Below are 22,893 nucleotides of genomic sequence, written 5' to 3' on the forward strand. Positions count from 1 at the left end.
TTTTCAGGGAATGAATAGTTTGTGTGATATCAATACTTGATGAAAAATACCGGTTCCTTTTTATGCCTAAGATGTTTGAAATACAGTGAGATAGTGAGGTTAAGCTTAATAGCCTAAATCGTTTGGTAATAACAATAATCTTGTCTTCTGGATGGTTAACAACCTAAGTTTGCAGACCAAAATTAGAGAAAAAGGAGGGCTACAAGGAAAGCCAACATTTTGGCCCTAACCTTCTAAGGTCAGTTAAGACTCAGGACATATGAGAACTTGTACTGTAACGTCATGTACCTCGGTAGTGTCCCAAATTTTCTGATCAAGAAGATTATGGGGCCAAAGAGGAAAGTGATCGATGATGTAGAGTGTGCCTAAGGAGAGTCACATGGGGAGAAGACACACTCTCATGCTTTCACAGAGAGCACACTGGCCAAGCAATGGCCGTGACTCATCCACATGGCTGACACTGACAAAGGTTCTACAATCTGAGGTACAGGATCTCACGATAAATCCTGAGGGGATTTCACTGACCTTCTCAGACCAAAAAGCTACAACTCTTGTTACACACCTTGGTCTTAACCATCCAGTAGAAAAGTATGAAGACGAAATACAGGAAGTAAAGCCATGCTGTTTTGTTGAGCTGTGGGGGACTCAGGTCAATAATTTCTGACATTGCCAGTTGAACAGAAGACCCAATGCTATTATGGGCTACTGGACTCTTTTAGAATATTTTGCTGAGTTTACACACCTATAATATTCAATAACGGAACTTAGAAAAAATGGGGTAGACAGATGAATGTCCATTTTGTATCTGTGTATTCAAAGTGGTTAGGATAGGTATATAGTTACATTCTCTTAATGAATAGAATGATTTGTTCTAATGGTGTTTGTAAATAGGATCTCAAGTCCGCATCTTGTACAGCAATTAACCACTAAGAAGAATACATGCAGTGTGTTATTTGTTGAATCTATTAAAAAAAAATAATAATTTGTGTGTTTATCAAGTGGGAGGCATTGGGCTAGCTGGCCAGATAAAACATAGTCATGGTGTCTGGGAGCATAAAGCCTAAGGGAAGGCAAGTATTGATAAGCCATTGTAATTTCAAATGTTAGTCCTTTGCAAGTGGGAGTGTACAAAAGAGCAGAAAGCTCACAAAGATAAATTAATTTCTATTTGGAAAACTATCAGAATTGACTTTTGAGCTGAATCTTTAGGAATGAGGCAGAGTTCACCAGATGGAGAAAGAAGAAAGGGCATTCTAGGATATTGTAGTCATTGATTTTTTTTTCTAATCTTTTAGTGTGTCTACCAGTTTCAAACATTAGCACTAATCACATCTTCATGACTCAAGAAAAATGGAATTCCTGACAGTGTTGGATTTTTTTCCCTGCAACCACCCCACTGCAAGACCATATCAGTTGTTTATGGTACTTTGTTACTTTCCAATTGCTTCTAAGTAAAACACGGTGCACAGAGCCGTTGGGTCCAGGCCTCCCTCTCTGCTGTGTCATTGGTATCCACTAACCCTCATCGCAACACAATATGCTCTGACAGCTGAACCACTGCCTCTGAGTACACTGTGTTCTTTCTTACCTCTGTAAATTTAGCAGGTTCTTTCTCTGCCCAGAGTGGCCTCCCTCTGTTCTTTCTGTCACAGTTAACAGGCTCTCATCCCACTCCCCACCATACACAACCACACGCACACGCATACACAGCTCCTGCCTTTGGTCTTTGTGACTCCAGTAGAGGAAGCAGCATGGCAGAAGTGGCTCTTGGAGGTGAGTGGCCATGCAGGAGGCACGAGGAGAAGCTTTATCACTGAAGATGTGGAAAGCTTTTATAGGAGGGTTCTTTTCCCAGGCGGCCCTCACCATACAGGAAGTCAGGAGCTTGGGGGCTCAACTTAAGGCTAAAACATGGGGCTTTTACAATGACTTTTTTTGGTCATCTACCTACTGATTACCAACGTTTCAAAAAGTGTGCTTTTATGTACAATGTGACTTCTCTTGAATCAGGTAGAAGGCATAGTGGCCGTGTTGCATTTGTGTTTCTGCTTCAAGTGAGTAGTAACACCCCCCAGAGGTCGCAATCCCTCTTGATAATTACCCTCTACCCTTTTTAGGATTTCTTCTGTACTCCTACACTTTCAGCTTTGCTAGTTCAGCTTTCCATGATAGAGTTGCTAGTGAGGGGCTGGACAGAGGAGAGAAAAGAAGCAAAAAATACAAATGTACTGTGAGGCCATCTTGTTAGAGAGATGATGGCAGAGTGAGGCACAGGCTGGAGAGGAAAAGGAAAGCTGTGGGAGCAGCCTTCCTGGGAGGTGAGGGCCAGCGTGGAGGCAGCGTGGACAGACTGCAGGCATGTGGCAGTCCTGTGAGTATTTTAACCACCCCTAGTTCACATGGAGTTCACATGAGACCCAGTGAAATAATTTAATTTGTCCATAGTCCCAAGCTCACATAGCTCCTAAGTGGCCAGAATGCCAGTCTGAGACTGATAGCAAAGTATATCCTCCAGGCCTGTGCCTTCTGAGGAGCGGGTAGCAGTCAGAGCCGTAGGACGAGGAGGGAGTGTTGTGTGAGGGCGGAAGGCTACTATGCAGAGCAGCCAGCAGTCACCTTAGAGAACACTAGCTCCCTCCTTCCATCGCAGATAGTGGGTGAGGGTGGGGAAATCAGTGTCCCTGGAGGGGCTGCAAAGGAGAGCCGGCGCTAGAAGCTGACTCGAGTGGAGCCTTTTGAGATGACGGGTTGGCTGCAAAGGAAAGAAGGGAAGAGCAGAGGCACAGTTGGAAGGGGTCAGAACAGGAGGCTGAGGCCCTGGGAGTGGAGCCACTTGTGGGGGTGTGCATTCCCAGGGGAAGAGAGGCAGTGCAGTCCTCACTTTGCCCCGATGACAGGGGTGAGAGGCTGAGAATTGTCAGCCCGTGTGGCCCCAAGCGATACGTGCTTGAAGTCATCTGCTGCAGAGCCAGCTGTGGTGGCCTGAAGGAGTGTCAGCACCCCCCGTGTGGAGCTGCACTCAGATTTTCAGGGGGAACATTAGTTAGTTCAGGTGGCATTGGTATCTGCTCCTGTGTGCTCGGGGCAGGGAATTGGGTGTTCTGTATTGCATCTCTGTGGTTATAGATCCAACACCTTTCTGAACTGAAGCCGGCACATTCTGTGGATCCCCAGCTGCCACCCAGCCTGCTGCCTGCTGTCCACTGTCTGCTGCACGCACACGCTCAGCAGAGTTACAGAACAGTTACATGTTCACAAACCAGCTGATTCTATGTTCCAGAGCAGCCATTTATAATGGAGGTTCCAGTCTCTGAACTGGGGACAGGGTCCATTGCTGTCTGAAACGTATGCTCACATCCAAGCCGCAGCCCTCCTGTCAGAGTAGGATGTGGCAGTTTCCCTTCTTTCTCATTTTTCCACGTTGATCTTTGGTGTCTGTCTGTCTCTCTCTCTCCCCTCCTGCCAACCAGGAAAGCAAACACCATGTCTCTCCAGACCTATAGAAGCAGAGGCTGAGAGCCTTCCCGTCCTGGGACCTTCAGTTCTCTCTGCTCTGTCTCAGCTTGCTGAGCGGGACTGAGTGGCTCAGGATGCCTGCCAGACCCCAGCCCCAGTGTTGTGAGCAGGGTCTGGAGTATTCCCAGCTGTGTTTCTGGGCCTCTGGATTCCGACTGCCAGGTGTGAATCCCTTCAGAACTTCCCCAGCTGTCTTCCTCCTACTGGCCCATCAAGGCATTGATTTACAGGAAGCACTGTTTCTTTCTCCTCACATCTACTTACACAGGTCTAAAATATAACTTTATAATTCTTGTAGGAAAGTATCATGTGAAATAAAGGCTTGTGTTTACCTAAAAACTTGTATTGTTTATACCACTTTTCTGTCAACTTAGCACCTTAAATTTCCTGAGCTGCATGCCAGCCTTGAGGAGGGTAACATAATTATGTGTCCCTGGGGAAAGCTAAGAAGAAAAAAACGGTAATGGCTGCTTCACTGAGGGTGTACAGTAGACCTCATCATTGTTACTAATCCCGGGAAGTGGAATATACTACCTAATTGTCCTCAGTTTGTATCTTCTCTGCATGAGAGTTCCTGCTCTCAGAGGAAAACAAAACAAAGCCTGGAAAGCTGGGTGATTTTACCCTTGTCTCTGAAAGGAAAGTGGTGACGAATGTAGTTTGTGTTTGCACAGGAAACAGCTCCCTCTAAAAGCAGAGGTGGCTGCAGGAAAGAGGCGCATGGGCCTCTGTGTTTGCCTCAGCCCCCACATGTGTCTCTGCTGGGGCACGAGTGCAAAGGCATCATGCAGGGCTTAGCTTGGGAAAAGGGAGAAAGGGTGGAGGGCTGAGGTGTGGTGAACAGGAAAAGCGTGAGCCAAAGGCGCTTCAGGAGGGAGAGGTGCTATTTTTTATAAGTATAGTTGGACCCTCTGATGGGAAACCTATTTGTTTTGGATATTTTGTTTGCAGTTTTCCCCCTAATTTACATATACCTAGAAAGAAGAAATGCAAGAAGTAGAAAGATGATGCATCACATTTAATTAAAGTTGAAGCTATTTTTTATAGGCTAGGATTGTGCTTTGTGTGTCATAATTTCCATTCCTGACAAGCTATTTCATTAATACACTGTGTGGAATCTTAATAGTGCAAGAGTTTGGGCATTTTAATGCTTCGTTTATCTTCATTACCTTACTGAAAGAGAGGCATTCCCCCCACCTGGAAATAGCAGTTTTTGATTTGTAGACAGAGATGTGTCTCCTTTTGAAGAGCTCGCTCTCCATTCCTATGTGGAATGAAGCCAGTCTGTTCAGAGTTAGAAGTATTCTTTTCCAGAGAGCCTCACTGCCTTGTTTTTCCACCAGGATATGAACACAGATAAGCGTCAGCTGAAGGAAGATCAAGAACCTGATAGTTTTCTACTTCCTAATTTTCTCCATTGAAAAGGAACTTATTGCCAGAGAGTGTTAGAACAATATTTGCCTCAGTGCTGTGGATCCCACCCCAGTTCACATTCCAGAGCCTTCCGATTCTTTCAGGAAGGGCTGTCGGAGGGGCAGAGGACCTCCCTGTGGTTTGCCCAGCAAACCTTCTACTTTAGCATCCTTTAAGGTTTTTTCTAGTCACTCTATAAAACAAAGCATTGATTCTTCTCAGTCGGTGATTTTGAAGGGTCTCAGACCTGCCTCATGATAAACAGGGACACCCACACTGAAGAATTTCTTCTAGGTTGTTGCTTCGAAGTAGCAGGCAGAGTACTCTTTTAGCACATGAGCCAGGTGATGAGTTATCTTTTCAAAACTAAAACCTCCATATTGAGGTTGAATTTCAGGATTGACACTTGGGATGAATAAATGGGTTGTGGGCTGCAGTTTGGGCACTCCGTTTCATCATTACTGGTCTTTCTTAGGAGGAAAAGTTAACTATGCAATTACTATACCCTTAGAAAATAAATGATCACCATAAATACCCTCTCAGGTGAAGCCAGGCCTGAAGGTTGAAGTGCTTCAGGAGGAAAAGGGTAGACAGTGTGACGCTGCAGGATAGTTGACCTGCTCCCATGACAGGATACCGGCCAGGAGAGGATTCCCCAGAGTCAGACCCCAGGAGTGATGAGGATGGGATTTTCTACAGTACTTAGAAGAAAGTTTGCTATGATCCAACCACCTCCCTTTACAGATAAGAAAACCAAGCCTTTATGAGTTTGTGTGGTTTGCTAGAGCTTGCTACACATTCTTCTGGAGGAGGGCAGTACTGGATAAATTAATAAGGTTCTTTCCTTCACTCACTCAGGTGCAGTGTCTCTCCTGAGCAAAGCCGTATAGTTAGGAAGGAATCTTTGTAAATGGTTCAGGACATATGTATACTGATAAGCATTGCTGTCATTAAAATGTAAAAACCAGCCATGCTGTGTAACTGCACATTAAGCTAAAGTGGCCCAGACCCTGCACACCCAGATGCTCAGGGAGTGGGTTTCGGTTCCTCCAGAGAGGGTGGGATCTGAATAGATTCTGTGATACCTCTTTAGACTGAGAGAAAAATAGTTCTCAAGTATAGTGCCTAGATTTGCATGGAAAGCAAATTCTTTGGTCTTTTCTTCTTTATACTCATTTTAAAAACATATACTTAAAGCTCTCAGTCTGATATGTGTAAAAATAAAGTAACAACTATGCATGTTATAACCCCTGATTTAATAACCATGAGAAAAAGTTGTTCAAGATTTTTTTTGTTGGGATATCACAAGCACTCATTTCTTCATTTATAAGACACAGAAGCCATCCCCCTTCTAACTTAGTGTGGTGCACACACAGATACACTCTTAAGAGCTAGGTTCTCATGTAGCAGCGCAAAAATGAATCCCAATTCCTGCTGCTGCTGCTGCTGCTGCTGCTGCTGCTGCTGCTGCTGCTGCTTAACCAGAGAAAGCCTATTAGGTTGAGGTGGTCTTTCAGGCCCAGGGTATTCTCCAGAGGCAAAGGAAAGAAGAGGATTTGAGACTGAGTGGGCCTCTGAGCTAGGGCATAGGTAGAGTCCGTGAAAGGCGACAACTCTTTGTTGCAAGAGTACAGATGGCTGGAGTACCCAGTAGTAGCTAGAAGCTGAAAGAAAGAGGCCAATTTATGGATGCCTCACAAGCTGAACTTTGGCCTTCTGACCTGGCTGCAGCTGTCTGTGCAGTCCAGGAAGCAGGGAACATGGGGAGAAAGGCTGAGCATGCGCTGACGACCTTTCATTTGCAGACCAGCCAGGGGCGTAGCCTCCCAAGGAGGTGAGTGTCCTGTAGGGGCTCAATGATGGCCAAGAGCTGGTCATCTTTGCACTCAGGCACTCAGATGCCCACTATGCTGATTCCATTACCCACTTCAGAAAAAGAAAAGAGACAGAGACAGAGACAGAGGGACAGAGACAGAGACACCTGACTACAGCCGTGATTGCATTATGCAGAAATCTGTTAACGTGGTACTTTGATTGATCGTTATCTTAATACTGAGGATAACATTAGAGGATTTTTTCTAGCAAATTGCAAATACAGGTTGCTTGTTTGAAGTTTATGACCCCTTAGCCCTCCTACTGTATGATTCCATCTATATGTATTGTCCAAAAAAGGCAAGTGCACAGAGACAGCACAGATGAGTAGTTGCTAAGGGAATGGAGAGGCTGATAGCAGGGAGCAGATTTTTTTTTGAGGTGACACAGATGTTCTGTAATCAGGTACCAGTGATGGGTGTGCAGCCTTGTAAATATACAGTGACTGAATTGCATGCTGTAAAGGTGTGGACAATACGGTATGTGAATTCCACCTCAGTAAAGCTGCTTTGACTTGGTTTCTAAAGCCTTTGACACTCTGTCCATTGCTGGGCACTTAGCTCTGCCTAGAGGGACCTTTATCCCGGAGTCTCAGTGCTCTGCACCCCTCTCTGCTTCATCTCAGGCTCCACCCACCAGAAAGGTTTCCTTCGTGACTGCTTGACAGTTACAGAAAAGAGCCTGTGGCCAGATGCGTATGCCACCTGGGAGGAGAGAAGGGCTGCAAACAGGGGTGGTGTTTGGGGCTCACAGAAGGAGCTAGTGCAGCATAGAAAGAGAGCCGAGAGGAGGGCTGCAGCGGGAATGCCGGGGAGCCAGTGGGCGAGCAGTGCCCATGCAGCAGAGAGGGCTTCCACGGACAGCACGGAAAGGAGAGGGAAACAGCAGAAGAAAGGTGCGTGCCTTCGAGTACTGTGTGCTAGGGTGAGACGCTGGTGAGTGAAATGAAGAGTAGTTGAAGATTGTTGGCTGTGAGTCTGACATGAGGAAAGACAGAGCAGAGTGGACATCGGAGAGAGGTGCATGGTGCCATCTACCTGACTAAGCAGCTGCCTTGTGTTTCTCCATATCTTCTGCCTAATCCGTGTGATTTCTCCTTCCTCTGGCTTGTTCTTTATCAGGGTATTGGGGGAAAGGATAAGGGGAAGATTAGAGGAAAAACATAAAAACAAAGAGAGGTGATGAGGACAGGGAGTGGTGTGCATGCTTCAATTGTTCTGTTATTCAGCATTTCCTCTTTGACCCAGTAAAGAATCTGGTTTCTTCTAGGGGAATCACAGAGAATAGGAAACCCTATTTAATTTCAGCTCAGTTGGACCCTGTGGAATTGCTGTTTGACCATTTGCAACCTGCAGAAGTGGCAGTTTTCCAAGATTTCAGCCTAACAGAGACCTGTCCAAGAGATAGTGGCATAAGCCCAGATTTTCACCTTTTGTAGTTCCTTCCTAAGTTCCTCCTTCTATAGATTGCCAATTTCAGGCTCATAAGAACCTATCAAAGGTCAGAAGATGCCAGCAGATATGGAGGGCTGGGAGGGATAACTAGAGAGGTGGACAGCAGCCAGGAGCATGGCAGCTAACAGGAATCATTGGCTCTTTACTATGCAATCATTAGAAGTAACAATCTGGCATGATAGGTTTTCATTTTCCAAATGAATTAATAGGCGGTGTGTGCCTAGATTTTCTGCAAGGTAACAGTATGAGTCTCTAGGAGGATAGTAGAGGTCTATCGGTGTTGGGACATAAGTCGGATGTAAGGCAGGCTTAGTCGTGGTTTTCAGTGTGGCAGAATTTCCAGCAGCCCACAGGAGAGCTAGCACAGAAATGCACAGACACGTTAGGGAAAGATTGCTGAAATAGTAAAAGGCAACATCTGAAGTTGCCTTTGTATTGGGGGTGGCTGCACACTTTTTGATGTTTAAACTATAATAGTTCCCTGTAATACATCAGCAGGCAAAAATTTGAATCCTAGAAAATGTGTAAGAAAAGGTTATTCTGGTAAGATGTTTAATACATTATAACCACATCCAGATATTAGGACCAGGGTGTGGCCTTTCTCAATATTCTAGACTCATCCATCTGTAAACTTATAGTAAGAGTTCAAATTGTACACAATGCCCAGTGCAGTAAGTGGAAATAATAGACTGTTGGTGAAGAATCACAGGGATATGACTGTGCGTAAAATTACAGTGGCTAGGTAATAAGCATGCGAAAGTATGGGATAACCAGATGCTGAAAACAAGGCTCACAGTTACTCAGCTGTAGAAGATGATTGCCCTGCAGGAATACAGACAGCGAATTAGCAAGATTGTACTTCAGCACACATTGAAGTGGCAGACACTTACTTTAGACTGTAGGTAGAAATGTCACTGGAGAAAACCTTAGTCATCTAACACCCTCTTCTCCCAGAAGTCCAGTGTAACCATCACCCCACATATAAGAGTCCTGCAAGGGATGGCGGTAGGGGGCCACTCTCACCTTTTCAGTAGCTTTGGTCTTTGTTGCAGATTTTAATTTCTTTCCTTTCTAGTTTCACAGTTAACTGTACACATCGTTAAATCTCCGAATCTTGATTATTGAGGTACTTGAAGAACACAAGTATATTTCAACTAAAGATCCAAAAAACAAAGGGAAATGAACCAATCACCTAAATAAGAAGGAAAAAAGTAAATGAATATGTCAGAAGTTCTTCCATGCTGGGAGCACCACCTCCCCTGATCTTGACCCTCACTGTACATGAATACCACCATGCTTCTTGCCAGGATGTCCTTTGGGATGACCTGTGTTCCTCTGACCCTGAGAACTCCCCAGTTGATGTACCTCCACTTCCGGCCCACAGTTCCACCCTTAGGGGAGTCTGGGAACTGCCGTGTGTTGCTCGTTTCTTACATCGCCTTGACAGGCTGACTAGACACCCAACTACCCTCCATCTCACTTGCTGCTTCCTGTTTCATTGTCACAGATAAGACATTTGGTCTCCTCTTATTTTTGCCTGCATATAGTCACCAGATCTTTGCACTTAAGCAGGCTTCTCAGCAGAGGTGGAGTTAAGGGTAAGAGCAGGCATAGCCGGCCTGTAATCCATTGAACACCACGTTGAGGTATGTAGCGATAGAAGCGCAGATAGTGACGAGAGATCCGAAGTTAAGACTTGCTACTTCTAAGGTAGCGCCCACGGAGTCTGTCTGTTCAAGCCTATGCTTCCAGTTATAGAGCCCTCAGTCAGTCTTTGCCTGGTTCTTAGTCTGCAGAATTGTAAATTAAAGCTGCTCCAGCTGAGGGTGCTCCTAGAGACAGTGGCAAGAGAAGGCTGAGAAGGTAATCACTTAATTGCTGAAACAGGAAAAACTTGGGGGGACGCTTGCACATCAGCCGTGCAAAGCTGCAACGTGGGGCCACTCCCTGCAGGAGGCTCACTCCGCCTTGGCCCCTTTGAGCATTATTAACTCAAAGGATGACGTAACATATACATTGAAAGACGGCCCCACGGCACCTAAAAATGTTTGTTATGCTCCATTCCTGTCTGATGAAGTAAGAAATGAAGTAATGCATCTTACAAGTCTTTCTGCCAAAATGGTTAAAGCTAAGAGCTGTATCTGTAAAGGAGATGAGCTATAGTGACTTGGAAAGCAGATTTCAGGGGGGCCCCTCCCCTCACCCATCTCCCAGTGACCCTAGATAAACGAGACTGAGTCATGCAGACCTGGTACTTTGCCACTGCCACTTTGTTTGTGGTCTCCCAACTTCTATGTTGTTGTATTCATGGGGTTTTCCTTCCCTTTTCTTTGGTTTCAGATGCGAGTGTCTCTCTGGCTTATGTGGTTTCCCCGTGTGTGAGGTGGGATCCACTCCCCGCATAGTCTCTCGTGGAGATGGGACACCCGGAAAGTGCTGTGATGTCTTTGAATGTGTTAATGGTACGTGGTTTCTCTTGTTCTTGGAGCGTGTACATTTGTGCTGCAGCAGCAGCCGGAGGGAGGGTCCAGCCCAGCTGCTTCTGCCTCCTACAGAGCAGAGAGTATATTCAGGGACTTGACAAAGGCTCGCAGACTTGAGCTTTACTCCAGCTCCTGTAGTGTAGTAGAGGAAGGTAGGATGGGAATCAGTGTTTCACCAGGAAGAGAATTTTGGAAATGTAATAACAGATTGCATATAGCTACCTTACTTTTCTGGGTTTCAGAATATCCAGAGATTGGGATTTCAGTAAAAAATTCTCATAGAGTATATTGTCATAGTCCTGTGTCACTCAGTAGCCTGTTCATTGATGTCAGGAGGTACTGTAATTAAAGCTGCATGGGGTTGCCATAATTTGAAATAGAAAAGATGCTGCCTGTCTGGTTTAGTGTTTTCCTACTGAGAAGAGAACAGTTTGGCACATGTCTGGCCATCAGTACTGATCTGCGTTAAGCTTGGCCCACGTGGGCCAGAAAAAAGGCGTGCTGGCCATAGGATTCCTTCACACACAGAACCTGTCTGTCCTTTGACCCTTCCTAAGAGACGTAGCTTTTAGTGACTTATTGACTTTGATACTTCCTGAATTTTCATGCTAGGTGGGAAGAGCACCTAAAATGTGTTTCTCCACCAGAATTTTCAGGGGCGGGGCGGAAGCAGTTAGGTTAGCTGTGAGTGATTGCAAAGTATTACTTAATCAGTCCCAAAATCACGCACATCGAAATGTCCGTCTTTACTACTGCCTTTAGGACTTCAGTCTTCAGGCAGCTTCCTTCCCTCTGCCCAGGCCCATTAAAAAAAAAAGTCACATTAAAGTTGAGTCTCGCTGACTACATCCCAGGCGCCTCCATCCAGTGGTTGTGTGTTGCGTTGCTTGGGTTTGCTCTGAAGGAATATTTGTGGCATGGCTTTTCAGTTAAGACGGGACACAGATGACCTTAGTTTGAAAATTGGTTCCTCCAGGAACTAGCTGTGTAACTGAGGAAATCCCCTGGTTTCCCTGGGCCTCAGTTCTACATCTGTAAACCAAAGTGAGAAACAGTAGATTCAAGGTGAGGTGTTACATGTGAAACTCTTAGGATCGTGCTTCAGCCGCAAGTAGTCTTGGTTATTCGGTGTACCCACCTTCTCTTCACATCCTCAGACTTTTCTGCCAAATGGTGGTGGGAAATGAATACATTAAGGTCAAGCATCCTGATGTACAGACCTTAAAAATAAAAATACAGGCATACAAGGAAGAGTGTGGGGCAAGTTCATACACATTTGTCTCTTTGGCCTGCTTGTCTCCACTCCTGCTATCAGCGACCTGCTAGTTCTGTCTGTTAAATACCAAATAGCGGACAAACAGATCTTTCTTTCTGGGTGCATTGCAGTGTAATTGATGGGAAGTGATGCTCAGTAAATACTTGTACTCTTTCCTGCAAATGCTTACCAGGTATTATAATTCTTATGTTAGTTGAGACAGAATACATTGCTTTGCTCCTCACTGGGCTCCCCTGGATATGCTTCCTCCTCTCTGCAAATATTCCTCATTCTAGAATGTGAATTGCTAGAGGATAGGACTCTTATCACTTCACCTTGGGGCCATAGAGATAAGCGTTCTTCTTGCCTCACACAGAACCCCAAGTCTTTTTGAGGGAATGACAGTAATCTAATTCAGACAATCATAGTTTCTTGGGGAGGCGGCTGCTAAAAACAAGCTTATAGAAAGATTAATTTATGGGAAAACTCCATCTTTTACTGCCCTGTGTTTTAACTGTTGGTCATTTTTCTCCTGAAAATACAACATAGAGTAATAAAATTTGCTCTTGTTTTCTCTGGGTGAGGTTAATGCCTTTCTTCCTTTGCTTCTTGATTCTAGAAATCCAAGTGCCATGTCTTTCTTATCAGGACCTTCACTTTACATCTTGCTCTAATCTGATGTGTCCAGGGTGGCTGATAATTACACCCTTTCTCAGTGACCTTGGGATCAGTCGTCAGGGCCTGCCCTCCTTTATAGCCATGTTTTATAGAGCCCTGACTTCAGGAAATCAGATTTACCATCTGCTGTGAGAGAATTTTGAAACCACAATACAGGGCCACTGTGCTTCTAGTGGTTGCTATTGTCTTCCACCCTAAACTTACTGAGTGAGCTTCGTTTTATTTCTTGTCCTGCTCGATAATGTCTCTTACTGTACAAACCAGTTGTAGAAGAGATTAGAACTATAACACTATGAAGATTCTTAATTGTATAGAATACTTTGAAGAACATTCTGCCTTGAAGTCTATATTTTACTAGACTTTGACACACATAAACTATTAATAGTTTGTATGTGTCATATAAATATTATGACTGTGTATTTTTTTACCCAGTAGCTCTTGTCATAAGACCACTATGAGATGATACTACATATCAAAGCTCCATCATTATCACTTAAAGAGATCCTGTGTGTGTGCGTGCGTGCGTGCGTGTGTGCGTGTGTGTGTGTGTGGCCTTGCTTAGCCACAAGGATTTGAAGCAACTTTATAGTAAGAACAGATTCAATAACACAGTGGTAAAATATTAATTAGAAAAGAAAAGCATAACCATAGGTTTTGTAAGTAAAATCTGGAAGTCAGAATTAAACAGAGTATCCATGGGTGTGCAGGCTGTGTCTTATGTAGTTGCCAGAGTTAAACATCAGATTTGCTCTCAAAGTGAAAGAAGAAAGAGGGTCAGATGCACAGCTCCTGCTTTCAGAGGCGGAGAGCCTGCTGGACGGGGCAGCCCTCTCTCTGATGGTTTCTCACGTGGAAATTAAAGGGAAGCATTGCGTACTGAAGTGTCTTGGCTTTGGATACTCTGCCGCCGCAGATACAGCAGCCATGTCCTGTGGTTGTTCTTCCCAACAAAAAGCAAAAGGAAAATCCACAGTGCGGCTTGGTAGAAGCCATTTCAAAAGCCAGGTTGAGCCGGCCAGCGTGTAGATGCCTAGGGATCTCTCCATTCCAGGGTTCCCCACGTGATGGATGAGATCCAAGGGCCCCAGCCCCACATGTGCAGCAGCGCTCAGCTCCTAAGTGGCCACCAAATGACCCCACATACTTCCATACTTTTTAAAAAGATAATCATTACAGTGATAACATAACATTTAAAAATATTCACACAGTACTTGGGACTCCTGAGCTTAGAAAACACTTGGCTGGATGACTAGATGGTGAGAACGGCCTCCATAAATATACTTCTCTTTGCAGTTCAGTTTAAAAAATGTTCTCAAGTGAGTAATGAATTGGTCTGTTATTAATGTCTTGAATATCAACCAATTGAAACCCCCTGAGGTAATTTTAACCTCATAGTGCTTAATACTTCACAATATAGCGAGAAGGAGCAAGAATGTCTTGAGGCCAGTCCATACCCAGTTTTAAGAACTTGTCATTGGTATAAAAGAGGGAAAATCCTCCTCTTCTTCCCAGAGTCACAGAGAGCAGTGGGTGGGTAGGGCAGGGACTGGAGGATCACAAGTCCCTGCTGCGTACAGCTGGACTAGGCAAGCACAGTGCTAGGGGGATGAAGGAGGTTCAGGGAGGACATCAGTAGCTTGTGTCTTTCACCTGTTTTCTTTCTTTCATTCTTGCTTTTTTTTTTTTTTTTTTTTTTTTTTTTGGTGGAACCAGGGATTGAACTCAGGACCTTGAGTTTGCCAGGCAAGCGCTTATTCTACTGAGCCATCTCCCTGGTCCCATCCCCTGTTTCTGTGCTATCTGAAATTTTGTGGTCCCTGCAGCACTCTGATTCTTACAGCAGTATTAAAATGTAGATTATTCATTGAGTACTAATAACTAGAAGTCTCACCTAAGGTCATGCTGCTCACCCAGTAGTTAGTTCCTGTTTTATTCAGGCATTTTTAAAGGGTTCATAAAAATTGGCCATGATCTTAAGTTGGACCTGACAGAATTTTCTTTCAGACATTAACATGTAAAATTGATCATTTACAGGAGAGCCATATCTAAAATCAGCTTGTCCTCATATAAAATTGTATCCTGAAAACTTGAGCCCAGTGGTGGCCTGTTAATAAGAAAGCTAGTCCAAAAGTTACCTGTTAAAAATCCCGTCTTTAGAGTAGCTATGCTCAGTAATAGTTTTAAAGTATGTACCGTCTAATATAGACATGGACAGAATCTCATGCTTTGAAAGAAGTATTCTGCTGAGTGTGTTTAAGCTACTGTTAAAGGACTGTTGCAGTCCTTTATAAGTATTGTCCCCTTTCCCTTATCCTGAAATAATGTTTGGTAAATTCTAGCATACGTTCTTACCCAATAGAAAGGGTTTCTCTCCCCTTCAGAACTTGTAAACCCTTCTACTGGCTTTGAATTATATCAGCTTACTGTCAACTTATACAGAAGTAGTCAGCGGCAGCTGTCTGTCGTGCAGTTGTCTTTCCTTTGGCTCCAGACCTCTGTCCATACAACTCAGCTCCCCCTCCACAGAGAAACACTACCAGAGGAAAAGGGCCCACTGTTTACTGTTAAGAAATTAAATGAAAAAAGCAATAAAAGTGCTATCTATTCAGGCCAGCCAGATAGCTCAGTGGACTAAAGCACCTGCTTGGGCAGACATAGGGACCGTGGTTCAATCCCTGGGGTGCCATGCTGGCCCCACCCCCAGGGTGTACTGAGATGATGAATAAGACTGGGCATGGTGGCATGCGCCTGTAGTCCCAGCGCTTGGGAGGCTGAAAACAGGATGATCACTGTTATTACCAGTGGGTTATTAGCAGAACTGGCATTTGTATGAAGTTGTTGATTTGAGCCTTTTGCAGCCCAGCCTTATACAGCTCAGTATATTAATATGGCATTACTTTTCTACCTCGTGGTTATACTTTTCTGCTGGATGTTTAAGACCAAGTTAAACCAAGACCTGTATAAGTCTGTCTAGTGAGACCCTGTAGACCCTGTATTAAATACATTTTTAAAAAAGTGTATCTATTTGGAATTTTCTTTTTCCATATTTGATGTGAAGTTCTATATTTTAGTCTTCTCCTTTGCTGAAATGATGATCTACAACCGTCTGCCAATCAGTATGATTTGGCAGGTTATACTAGTTTACTAGAAGTCTGTATTTTTTTTAATTTTATTTGTGTGTGTGTGTGTGTGTGTGTGTGTGTGTGTGTGTGTGTCCAGCTCAGCCCACCAGGGGGCAGGGCTGGCTGGCATGTGGTGCTGGGGGATTGAACCACAGTCCGTGCTTTGCTAAACTTGTTCTAAATAGGTGCTTTAGACCACTGAGCCATCTTACCAGCCCCTAGAAGTCTGTATTTTAAAGCTCCTTTCCTGGACTCTATTGAAGAGGGAAAGAATTTTCCAGAATTTAGAAACATAAATTTTGTTTATTTTTTTAATTGTATTTTATTTCGAAGAGTAAAAACATAAGCAAAAACAAATAGAAAAAAGACTGAAACAGGGTAACTTACAACAATTCATATGTTACAGATTTTCAAAATAGGAATAGCTAATTAACAATGGTTGTTATATTATCTGTTTTTATTTTTAAACTGTTGCTCAGATTAACAGATATAGTTATACAAGATTTGGGAAATAATTGAATATTAATGCTTGCTTTCAAGGAATTTCAGGTTTTTTTGTTGTCTTTTAATTTATTTTATTTTTTTAGTTTTTATTCATTTTAATAAGAAAAAATAGCATTGAAACAGTTTCAAAATAGGTTAGTAGGACAGTTACAATAATTAATACATTGCATATTGTTGTCTTTGTAGTAGAGGACAAGATGCAGACATGATATCTTGTCTAGACAATATTAGTACAGACCTTTCTTATTGAACTCATAGAAGGTAGCTATATATCTATCCTATTTGCATATACATATAGATACTTTTTTTCACTACAAAATGGTCCTTCATTTATACCCCCTTCTTTTGTTTTGTTTTGTCAGAGATGGGTGTTCCGTTATTGTTAGAGAAGCTGTATTTGGAGAAGTCTTTAAAGGACCTTTTCATACTTGACTCCAGTTCAAAGATTGTAGGTACTTGAATTCAGCAAAATAGTCCAGTATAGTCCAATAGTCCATAATAGTAGTGGGTTATCAGCAGAACTGGCATTTGTATGAAGTTGTTGATTTGAGCCTTTTGCAGCCCAACCTTATACAGCTCAGTATATTAATATGGCATTACTTTTCTACCTCGTGGTTATACTTTTCTGCTGGATGTTTAAGACCAAGTTAAACCAAGACCTATATAAGTAAAATTGTAACTTTTGTATCTGGCAAGGTCAGTCAAATCCCCCCAGGATTTACCCTAAAATTATGTACAATACCTTGTAGATCTCTTGTCAGTGTCAGCCGTCTGGATGAGTCACGGCCATTGACCAATTTGCTCTCTGTGAAAGCCGGAAAGGATTTTTTTCTCTGTAGCTGACTCTCCTTGGGCACAGTGTACATCATCAGTCACTTTCCTCTGTGGCCTCATAATCTCCCTGATCAGAAAATTTGGGACTACTGGGGAAAAATAAATTTTAATTGACAGAATCAAAACACATACAGAAATCACTAAAAAGACACTTTTATATGTCTTTGCATGAGAAGTACAAATTACATACTAAAGTATGTCCTCATAACATGTTTCGGTTCCACATCTGCTTAAGTTATCCTTTGGTAGCATATTGCACTGCTCAGTGATTTGCATCTATCCTGGGCTGGTGAGGAAGTAATTAGCTGTTAGTCCTCAAAAATACCATTAGCCTTTTTATCATACTCTTTTTTTTAATAACTTGTATAAATTTCTCTTTGTGTTGTAATTTTTTTACCCTCAAGGATTAATTGTGCTTTCCAGGCTGTGCTGTGGGAGATTCTGCATCGTTCTAGATTCGGCACCCTTGCTCTTGTGCCTCACTAGTGAACCCTGGGCACACCCACCATGGAACACGTTCCCCTGAGCAGCTTCCCGTGGAACCAGAATGTTCCCTCCCTGACCCTTCATGTCTTACACCAAGACTTGTAGCCTCACACATGGTGGATAGGGTTGAGCAAGTCAACCGTATTATAAATTTTTCTTCTCTGATTGCATGGCTGTTTAACATTTCTTTAGCATTTAGTTTCACTTCACTCTGTGGCACGCAAGTTTGATTTATACAATCACTTCCTCTCTTACAGTTTTGGAATTTGTGGTCTAGCTCCACAGTTCCTTCTAGTCCCAGTTCAGGTAACTACATTGACTGAAAGTATGTAGAAGGATCCTGAGCTACAGGAAGATGATGCTTTTTAACAAAACTTACTTGTCTGAAAAAAAGAATACATGCAACAGCATTAAGAGGCCTAAGCATATACCTCACAGTTACACACACACACACACACACACACACACACACAATTTTGCTTTCACTCCACCTTACTTTCCTCATTGAAAGACAACATATATAATATATATTTAGACAAACAAAATAAACAAATATTACTATCTGTCTTACTTGCTCCTTCTTCCCAGCAGGGTGGTTATAAAATCAAATGAGAAAGTGGTTGTCTTTAAGTTCAGTGTGAATACATACTCCATTTAAAATGTAGTGCAGGTTTCTGAAAGTATTTTAGATATTGAGGGTTATACAGTAAGAACTCTGGAGAAGACAGGGGAGCTCATGAAACATGTGAATATTGTCTTGTAGCTTTTCCTACCTGACTGAGTGAGATGGATCAGCACAGGACTTTGTTCAGCTTCAGAGTACTTTATAGTAACTTTATTAAGGCACAGATTATGCCATTCACCAAGATTTTAGTATATGCATAGATGTGCCGCCATCACTATAATTTTAGAATAATTTTCACCCACAACCTTCCCAAATTGCTTAAACTGTTAGCATTCATTTCCCATCCCCCCAGCATCTTCAGCCCCAAGCAACCACTAATCTACTTTCTGCCTCTATAGATGGGTCTAATATGCCTATAGGGATATTTTATATAGGTCAAGTTTATGTAATTTATATAAAATAAATTATGTATTTTGTGTAATACATAGTCTAGTTCCTGGCTTCTTCCACTCAACACAGTATTTTCGAAGTTTGTAGCATATTTCAAAACTTAGTCTTTTTATGGCCAAGTAACATTGTATTGCACGGATATACTACTTTTTATTTATCTGTGTATCAGTTAGTGGACACGGGGTTGTTTTCCTCCTTTGGCTTTTGTGAATAATGCTTCTTTGAATGTTATGTACAAGTTTTTATGTGAAATATGTGTCTGATTCCCTGGATAGATGACTGGGAGTCAAATTGTTTCAGTGGAGGGTGACTATTTAATATTTTGAGGGCTTGCCAGCCTGTTTGCCACAACTGTGTTTCCACGTCACCACTAGCCATCCGTGAGAATCCCATCTGTTCTCATCAACACTTGTTACTACCTGTCTTCTTGAGTGCAGCCATCCTTGTAGGTGTGAAGTCGTGACTTTCGTTTGTGTTCTCCCTTTAGATGATGATGTTGAGCATCTTTTAATGTGTTTATTGCCATTTCTAGAAACAGCTGTTCAAATGTTTTCCCATTCTTCAGCTGAGTTATTTTTACTGTTGAGTTATAGCTTTATGAGATATGATTAGAAAATCCTTTCTCCAAATCTGGGGGGTTGTCTTTTTCATTTTTTCAGTGATGTCTTTTTTGAAGAACAAAAATAGATTAAGTCCAGTTTACCTACTTTTGCTATATTGTCATTGTTTATGCTTTTTTGTCATATCTAAGAATTCATTACCTATCCTAAGGTCACAAAGTTTTACTTCTGTGTTGTAAAATTTCTGCACGTGTAGCTATTAAAAGCACGCCCCATGATTTGTGTGTGTGAGACAGAGGAGCTTCATTGCCATTTGGGGGCGGGGGTGGAGATCCAGTCACCCCATCACCGTTTGTTGGAGATTTTTTTCCCATTCAGTTGTCTTGCCACTCTTGTCAAAAATCAGATGTAATAGTATTTCTGAGCCTGCTAGTAATTTCTTTGAGAATTTTTATGTTTATATTTGTAAGAGGTAGTGTTTTCTTTTCTTCCAATGACTTTGTCTAGTTGGAGTATTTTTGTTTATGTATTTGGTACAGGGTCTCACTACGCAGCTCGGACTCATAGTGTTCCTCCCAACCCTGGGATTACAGGCATGCGCCACTATGCCCTGTCTTGGTGGCCAGCTCTGCATGCCTGGGAACGAGGCTGGCGTGGCATGTGGTGAGGGGATCTAACCCTAACCCCTGTGCTCGCCTAAGCAAGTGCTTAGTCCATTGAGCTCTCTCTCTCTGGCCCTAGTTGGAGTTATTTTAAAACAATCAAATTAAGAGATAAAGAATGAAGTTGGAGAGTGTTTCAGGTCAGAGAAAAATTGAAAATCATTAGTATCATGCTGAGAGTTCTAAATGTGGCATTGTGTGTCCTCAGAAGAACATAGCTTTGAAACATGATGGAGCACAAGCTTAACAGGCCAGAGCTTTTGCTTCTGTCATTGCTAAATGAGTGCTTTTAAGCAAATCAAGTAGGATTTCCTCACTTCTAAACTCAGGGTGATACTGTAATACCTACATTAGTTAGACCTTTGCTCTGAGAGTAAATGGGGTAATGTATGCTAAAGGCCAAGAACTGTTAAAATTATACATTATTAAACCAGGTAGAAAACAGAATTTAGGAGAGCATACCAGAGACATAGAACTATCATGACCCCTAATGTCCTATGAATTTTTTGAGGCAGAACCAAACCTGACATGGAAATAGGATCATCTGGGGCCTAGAGAATGACTTCGTGAAACAAGTTTACTCTCTTTGCAGCGTGTATCAGATAGGTGAAGTCCATGGCCATTCAAGGTACCTTTAGTTAGGCTAAGAGAAAGTCATTATAGAGTTTACTAAAAGGAATTTTAGTTCCATTCTGTAAACAGAATAACTGTTTTGTTTTATTTTATTTTGTTTCTTCTATAAGAAAGTTAAAGTTTAGTAAATTTCCATTAAATTGTAACTTCTGCTATCAGAGAGTTTTCTAGAAGCTGCTGGCAAAGCATAAAAGGCTACCGCTCAAAAATGACTTCAAATGTGCCTTGTCTGACTCCTTTCAGAAACAAAGCCAGCCTGCATATTCAACAATGTGGAGTATTACGATGGCGACATGTTTCGAATGGACAACTGCCGGTTCTGTCGTTGCCAAGGAGGCGTTTCCATCTGCTTCACTGCCCAGTGTGGGGAGCTGAGCTGTGAGAGATACTACGTGCCTGAAGGGGAGTGCTGCCCTGTGTGTGAAGGTAGGAGAAGGTGCCAAGTCAAGGTCAATATGGGAATACATGGCTCAGAGCTTAATATCCAAATGGCCCCCATTCAGTATCATTCAAAAGTAGAGCAATATTAAAGTACTTTTTTTTAACAACATCGTTTCCTGACTTTCAGAATGTTAACAATGCCAGGTAGTGTATGTGAAAAGTCTTCCCTGAAGGAAGCTGCTACACCTTGGGTGTTGACAGCTAGTCACCTGTTCCCACAAGTCTATGTGAGGCTTCACAGAATTGCTTTCTGTTCTTCCCCTGCCATTCCATCAGTTCCTTAGCAAGTCCTGGAGCAGACATTTGCTTCTCTCTGGCGTGGAATTTCCCTCAGATGACTCAGAGTATAAGATAGGAGGGCCCAGGTCACTAACACATTCAGCCAGTCAACTCTAGGAGCAGCCGTCCCTCTTTAGCGCTAGCCACCTCACCTGCTTCCACATGAGCCAGGATCCTGCTGCTCCTCCTTGAAATCCTGTGATGGTTAGAGTGAGATTTCAGAGTAGTGCGACAGTGACACCACTCTAGGCCCAGCCGATGAGATGTGTGGTCCTAGGCATCAGATTTGACACTCATGGACCTGTGTTATCTACATTGCCCACTTCTCTTCCAGAATTATTCTTCTCATATTCCTCCAGAGCACTTTGTCTTCCTGTCTCTATAGTCATAAATAATAAACTTTTCACAACACCACTGACCATCATCCACTGCAGCCTACCCATTTTAGGGACTAGGAATAGCCTCAGCAAAGTAACTCACTTATGCGAGTTTACGGTGAAACCAGGAAACATACTCCTGGGCTTAATGAGCCTGTAGTTTCCCTGGAAAGGATGACACTGTCAACCTTTTTGTCACCGATCTTCAGTCCAGAGTCATATGTTTTTCTTGTGCCCAATCATTGCACACAAGTAGGAGTGCAGTATCATTTCAGTTTCTGTATTTTTTTGTAGTTTTCCTGACATTTTAATATTTGAGCTGTATTTACCATTTAATATTAAAGGCCTAAAATGTGTACAGTATGAAAACAGCCTAACATTGAGCAGCTGTGTATAATAATGAATCTTTTTCCTAGTTAAAAAAAATACTTTCACCAACACAGGAGAAAAGTAGCTCACTTTTTAGATGGCATCAGATTTTTAAAAATACATCAGAAATTTAACCTTTCCAAAGTGGGTTATCTGGCCATGGATCTGGCTAGGTTTCACGTATTTGAATTCATATTCAGGCTCAAAAGTACATGTAAGGTGCACACTGTTAACATTTTTCAGAAAGAATGTCTCATCCCATCTAGCTCAGGTCTAGTAGTGATTTCCGTCTGGCAAATTGCTCCTCGAAAGCTGTGATTCCGTTATTTTGAATTTTGGCCTTCTAGCCTTCTGACAATTCTCTCTTCCCTTCTTAGTACAAAGACAAAGCTGTGCAACTCTGGATGCTCCTCCCTGCACAGCAGTGCTTGTTTGGTAAAAGCCAGTTTTATGTATTTCATAAAAGAAAATGGAGTAATTGTATCTGGTTGCTCTCGCTGTAGGGATGCTTGGAGATTTTGTGCACAGTATTTACACTTTTATCCACTGGCTCCTAGAAAATCTATTTTAGAGTAGCTTTGGATAATTCTGTCCCCCAAACTTGTTTGCTACTCAGCTGCCAAGTTTATGGGAAGAAAAATGATCTGAATTCGCAGTCTCCCTCCACGACATCAGCTGTGACCCAGGGAATGTCTAAACCAGCCTTCTCGTGTGCACGGCTATAGCCAGGCCCTGCTCAGACCCCTGTTGTCCACCTGGAGCCACATGACTATAAAAATGAGTGCATGTAGCAGTCACAGCATCACTCTGGGGTCAGTGGGACAGGATTCTTTCACGGGTAGTAAGTGCAGGTGTGACAGTTCAGTCACCCATTCAGAAG

General features: G+C 42.8%; 1 protein-coding gene across 2 annotated transcripts in view; it reads left to right on the forward strand.

The window, feature by feature from the left end:
- The window catches only part of Crim1 (cysteine rich transmembrane BMP regulator 1), a 187,767-nt gene that overhangs the window by 98,263 nt on the left and 66,611 nt on the right, over positions 1-22,893 (forward strand). For both annotated transcript variants that reach the window (XM_004627610.3, XM_023711217.1), the window contains exons 5-6: positions 10,596-10,717; positions 20,791-20,973. In XM_004627610.3, coding sequence (XP_004627667.1) covers positions 10,596-10,717; positions 20,791-20,973 — 305 coding nt within the window. The remainder of the gene's footprint in view (positions 1-10,595; positions 10,718-20,790; positions 20,974-22,893) is intronic.

The sequence above is a fragment of the Octodon degus genome, unplaced genomic scaffold, assembly GCF_000260255.1.
Source record: "Octodon degus isolate 3935 unplaced genomic scaffold, OctDeg1.0 scaffold00020, whole genome shotgun sequence".
NCBI classification, from domain to species: Eukaryota; Metazoa; Chordata; class Mammalia; order Rodentia; family Octodontidae; genus Octodon; species Octodon degus.